The following is a 6388-nucleotide window of genomic DNA, read 5'->3' as shown; positions in this document are numbered from 1 at the left end:
GCAGCCTCTACTGGGACTACGTGAGAACAGCAGGTTTGAATGGCACTCTCGAAAGAAATTTGAGATCTGAAAAAAGTACACAGCAGACTCTGGTGGATTCACGAAAACAAAAACTGCAATGCAATGTACCTCCTGGGATGTATTTAGCACTCTCCAGAAATGTATACAGGGGTACATATCAATAATACAGAGCCTGGGCTGTTCAAATAACTTAGTACACACAAAAAAGATGAAAATTAGACTTAATTATTTGACAATAATATTGAAACTGAATGTATAATTTAGGAGGTGGAGAAGGAAAGTGGAGTCTTTAAATGTCACTTGAAACTGTTTCATTAATGTTTATGGAAAATAAAAGGTTTCTTTCGAAAACACAGTAAATGATTTGCAGAAATCTCAGCGCTCCACGCCCACTCCTCCCTCTGCTCTCAACGCTCCACACCCATCATCAAGCCCATCATCAAGCAAGGTAGACTTGAACTAAAAGAGGGGGTTTCATGTCCCTTTAAATAACTTAGTAAACTCATAATAAGATAAAAATTAGACTTAATTATTTGATGATAATTAAAGCTGAAGATATCATTTAGGAGGTGGAGACAGTCTAAGATAATTATTGTGGAGTCTTCAGATTTATTTAATTGAATGCATATGTTCAATACTAAATGTCCATGTATACATATAAACATCATTTTAGAGTTAAATTGATATAATTTGTGTTGTTATTTAAAATTATTGTTTTTTTTCATTAACATTTGAGGAAAATAAAGATTCGCAGTAAATGTACCTGCAATTCTAGAATCAGCCACTAGTCAGTGCTGTTTTCTGAGAGAAGCACAGGACGTCAGATTTGCAGAAAAATACAAGTTTATTAGGTTAAAACATCCCTCAAATAACACTGTTTAAATACACGTAACATGATATGAGTATAAAATGTGGAAAATAAATGCAACAAAGTAAACATCTGTGGTAAATTACTATAGTAAATGTCAGATTAATGTTTTTAGCCCTCCTCGACCGTATAAAAAACACAAGTCCAGCAGAATAATTCATCATACACTGAGCAGTAAAACTAGTGGATTAACATTTCCTCAAACATTAATAATAAAGCGGAGCATCTTCTGTGATAAATCAGCTGGATTGTGCTCATGATGCATTATTTTCATCTGTCAGGCACCAAAGTGAAGAAGTGAAGACGTGTGCTGTTCTTCAGAGCGTAGTGTTCAGTACCGCCATCTGCTGGTGAGTGTGTGTGGGAGAGAGAGAGAGAGAGAGAGAGAGAGAGAGAGAGAGAGAGAGAGAGAGAGAGAGAGAGAGAGAGAGAGAGAGAGTGTGTGTGTGTAAACATGTAGGCTCGTGTCTCCACTCGTCTTCACATGAACCCAGAGCTGTAGAATCAGAAACATAAACACACATTGCAGACATTCCTCAGATATCTGACTGTTTTTAATAAGGAGGAATGCTTTCAGCACTCCAGCATCATGTCTTAAAGTGCTTTAAGTCAGAAAACGTTGTCATTTTCTCAGAGTGTGTTAAACATTATAATCATTTTGCTGTGATTTGATCCTATTTGTCCAAATCGACTCAGAGATTAAGGTCTGTAAGCCCCTCCCCCTTCCATGAGGCAACTCTGCTCTGATTGGTCAGCTGGACAAGCCTGTTTTGATTGGTTTTTAGTGTCGAAAAAGGAAACTCTTATTTCAGAGTGTTGCTATATTGCAGGAGGTGGAATTATGCAAATGAGTTACTCTGATCATGCTGATGTAGATCAATAGCAGACAAAAGATTAGAATATATAAATATATTGACTCATTAAAGTAGCTCAGAGCCTTTTGAGAGACATCATCATCATTATTTATCAGGCACTTCTTTATATTTTGATTAGCACATTTCAAAATAAGTTGAATCATTTGGAAATTAAGCAGAGACGTTTCATTATTCCCCACATTAAAAAGTACATAGCAGTGATACTGAACCAAACAATAGTAAAGTGCACTATACTGTATATATTATAGTATGTATAGCTCTCTGTTAATGACTGCTCTAGCTTACTGTAGTATTTACTATACTCAACTGATCAACTGTAATAAACACTGTAGTATTCACCTTATTCTTCAGTGTGGAAGTGCGCTCATTTTTACGATTGTTTTAGAACTTCTGATTCAGCTGTCTATGGGAGAAATGACTAGGAATAATACACGGCAGAAAACAGTCAAACTACTCGCTCTACAAACAAGTGTTTGCATGACTATACAGACAAAGCAGAATAAGATAATAAGAAAATATCAGCATCAAGCAGCAGAACGAGCTGTTTTAACCTCTAAAAATGAATGGAAGTCTCAAGCCAAAATGATTTAAATGGCTGCGCCCACTCGTACGCAGAGAATAAGGTGAATACCTTAGTTTTACAACAGTAAAGTGTGGTGTTTTGTAGGATAATGTACCCTATAGTTGTTTATATTTGTGTAGTTGTTATGTTGCCATAGCAACTGTAGAATCACCACTACAGATTATTTAAAATAGCTGTGCAACTATAGCAACTGCAGCATCACCACGACTGATTAATTACTATAGTTGTGTTATAGCTGTTACCATAGCAACTGTAGAATCACCACTACAGATTAATTAAAATAGATGTTGTGTTACCATAGCAACTGTAGCATTACCACAACTAATTAGTTACTATAGCTGTGTTACCATAGCAACTGCAGCATCACCACGACTGATTAATTACTATACTTGTGTTATAGCTGTTACCATAGCAACTGTAGAATCACTACAGCAGATTAATTAATATAGCTGTTGTGTTACCATAGCAACTGTAGCATTACCACAACTAATTAATTACTATAGCTGTGTTACCATAGCAACTGCAGCATCACCATGAATGATTAATTACTATAGTGGTACAGTGGTACAGTTGTTACCATAGCAACTGTAGAATCACCACAGCAGATTAATTAATATAGCTGCTGTGTTCTCATAGCAACTGCATAATCACCACGACTCATTAATTACTTTATTTGTTACCATACAAACTGTAGAATCACCACAACAGATTAATTACTATAGCTGTTGTGTTACCATAGCAACTGTAGAATCACCACAACAGACCAATTACTATAGTTGTTACCATAGCGACTGTAGAATCACCACAACAGATTAATTACTATAGCTGTTACCATAGCAAACGTAGCATCACCACAACAGATCAACTTTTATAGTTATTACCATATCAACTGTAGAATCACCTCGACTGATTAATTACTATAGTTGTGTTACAAGAGCAAATATAGAATCACCACAACAAAGAACTTTACTATAGTATGGTTCAAACACAGAGTATGTACTCTAAATTACTATAGTGTTTTTTGCATTGTTTTCTGAGTAAAGTAAACTACTTTTTACTTTAAAGGGCACTACATTTTACCTCAGAATCAAAGGAACTAGTCCAACTTTTGTTATATAGTTCTGTTTGTAAGGTCCAAAGTGATTTATATTTAGATTATAAGTATTATGAGGAAATAAGCAACAAACCTTTAAGCCACATTTATTATTCATGAATTGTACTGTTTATATTTGATGCACTATTTTATTAATGCATCTAAATGTGACCCTGAAGCACAACACCAGTCATTAAAGGGTCAAGATATGTAAATGGAGATTTATGCATCATCTGAAAGCTGAATAATATTCCCATTGAAGTTTGGTTTGTCAGAATAGGATAATATATGTTCGAAATACTAATAAAAATATAAGATAATGCTAAAAATATATATGATTAATAAAAAGGCTTGATATATTGACAGTAGGGAGTTTATATAATGTCTTGACCGAACATGACCTTTACTTAACACTGTACTGATTTTTGGCATTTGACAGAGCGAGTGTATTGTTGGTTATTCCCTCATGTAAAGCGTGCAGACTGAGATTGGCAGTTGTGTAGTTGTAGTGAGCAGTGAAGTGCGACTGACTTCTTGCGGTCTTTGTCCTTCTTGTTGTTGGTGCTGGTGTTGAAGGACTGCGCCTGCAGGAGTTCGGTCGCTGCTTTGCGTTTGCTGAACACACTCATCTCCTCCTCCAGACTCCTGCGCTTCTCCTCCAGTTTACTCTTCTCATCCGCATGCAGACGCTTCAGCTGCTCGAACTTACCCTGCAGCTGCACACACACACACACAAACTGATGATATATGATGATGAGGCAGAGTCTGTGAGTGTGTGTGAGAGAAAAGAGAGAATGTGTGCTAGAGAATGTGTCTGTGTGAGTGTGTGTATGTGTGAGAATGAGTCTCTGTGTGTGTGAGAGAGAGAGAGACAGAGAGAGAATGTGTGTGAGAGAAAGAGAGTATGTGTGTGTGTGTGTGTGTGTGTTATACCTCTCTCTCTGCATCTTTCAGCTCGGCCTCTTTCTCCTTGACTCTCTGCACAAACGTCTGCCTCATCTCTTCTTCTCGTCTCTGCAGTTCACCCAGAAACTCCTGCCGCTTCGCCTCGTACGTCTGCTGGAGACTGATACACACACACACACACACACACACACACACTTCTGCAGTTAACCTTTAATTCACGCTAACACTTCAACAACACTCACAGAACACAGAATAATCTCACCTCTGCCGAGTTTAAAGGGGCAGTTCTCCTAAATGTCAATAGTGTCATCATCTACTCATCTTTTACTCGTCCCAAACCTGACTGACTGTCTTTACTCTGTTGAACACTAAAGATATTCTGAAGAATGCTAAAAACAACTGACTTCCATGGTAGAAAAACATACAATGGAGGTCAATGATTACAGGTTTTCAGCATTCTTCAAAATATCTTCTTTTGTGTTTAACAGAATAAAGAAAGTCAGACAGGTTTGGGACGAGTAGATGCTGATTTTGGGTGAACTGCCCCTTTAATCTCAGTCAGAAAGTGATGATGATGTTTGATATCCTCGGTGTTTATTCAGTGGTAATGAAATACAGCATTAAACAGTATTAAGTCAGTTTCTGCAGAATATCTGTCAAATTTAACAGTCCTAAAGATGTGCAGGAATGAAATGAATGTTGCATGTCCATAAATGAAAATAAAAGTTAATATATCAGATATTATATATCTTTCATTTATTATAAGGGATACAACAATGCTCATTTTGCTCAGTCTTATATTAATCTTTAACATATAGATATAGTGAAGAACTGCATCTTGTCTCCAAAATGTCTATCCTTTTTAATACCTAAGCCACATTTCACACAAGTGACAGACTGAAAGTCATTCATCCCCATTGGGAGATTAATATTGTAATTTCAATCCCATTTAAAAGTTTTGTAAATCGATTTTCACGTTGATGAAAATACATACACTCACCGGCCACTTTATTAGGTACACCTGTACAACTGCTCGTTAGTGCAAATTTCTAACTTCAACTTTTATGCATTTAGGCATGTAGACATGGTCAAGATGATCTGCTGCAGTTCAAAGCGAGCATCAGAATGGGGAAGAAAGGGGATTTAAGAGACTTTGAACGTGGCATGGTTGTTGGTGCCAGACGGGCTGCTCTGAGTATTTCAGAAACTGCTGATCTACTGGGATTTTCACGCACAACCATCTCTAGGGTTTACAGAGAATGGTCCGACAAAGAGGAAATATCCAGTGAGCGGCAGTTCTGTGGGCGCAAATGCCTTGTTGATGCCAGAGGTCAGAGGAGAATGGCCAGACTGGTTCCAGCTGATAGAAAGGCAACAGTAACTCAAATGAGCACTCGTTACAACCGAGGTCTGCAGAAGAGCATCTCTGAACACACAACACGTCCAACCTTGAGGCGGATGGGCTACAGCAGCAGAAGACCACACCGGGTGCCGCTCCTGTCAGCTAAGAATAGGAAACTGAGGCTACAATTCACACAGGCTCACCAAAACTGGACAATAGAAGATTGGAGAAACGTTGCCTGGTCTGATGAGTCTCCATTTCTGCTGACACATTCGGATGCTCGGCTCACAATTTGGCCTCAACAACATGAAAGCATGGATCCATCCTGCCTTGTATCAGCGGTTCAGGCTGGTGGTGGTGGTGTAATGGTGTGGGGGAGATTTTCTTTGGGTCCATTAGTACCAATTGAGCATGGTGACAACACCACAGCCTACCTGAGTATTGTTGCAGACCATGTCCATCTCTTTATGAGCACAGTGTCTCCATCTTCTGATGGCTACTTCCAGCAGGATAACACACCATGTCATAAAGCCCCAATCATCTCAGACTGGTGTCTTGAACATGACAATGAGTTCACTGTACTCAAATGGCCTCCACAGTCACCAGAGCTCAATCCAATAGAGCACCTTTGGGATGTGGTGGAACGGGAGATCGGCATCATGGATGTGCAGCCGACAAATCTGCAGCAACTGTGTGATGC

The 6388-nt window shown here is 38.4% G+C and overlaps 1 protein-coding gene across 1 annotated transcript in view; it reads right to left on the bottom strand.

Moving 5' to 3' along the window:
* Positions 1-846: 846 nt before the first annotated feature.
* septin10 (septin 10) overlaps positions 847-6388 on the bottom strand; it is a 21069-nt gene continuing 15527 nt past the window's right edge. Inside the window, exons 8-10 of the mRNA XM_056466013.1 lie at positions 4374-4506; positions 3972-4156; positions 847-1385 (exon numbers count right to left, since the gene is read on the bottom strand). Coding sequence (XP_056321988.1) covers positions 1370-1385; positions 3972-4156; positions 4374-4506 — 334 coding nt within the window. The 3' untranslated portion in view covers positions 847-1369. The remainder of the gene's footprint in view (positions 1386-3971; positions 4157-4373; positions 4507-6388) is intronic.

The sequence above is a fragment of the Danio aesculapii genome, chromosome 9 (genome assembly GCF_903798145.1).
Source record: "Danio aesculapii chromosome 9, fDanAes4.1, whole genome shotgun sequence".
NCBI classification, from domain to species: Eukaryota; Metazoa; Chordata; class Actinopteri; order Cypriniformes; family Danionidae; genus Danio; species Danio aesculapii.
Note: the sequence above shows the minus strand (reverse complement) of the source record. Positions and strands in the feature narration are given on the sequence as shown.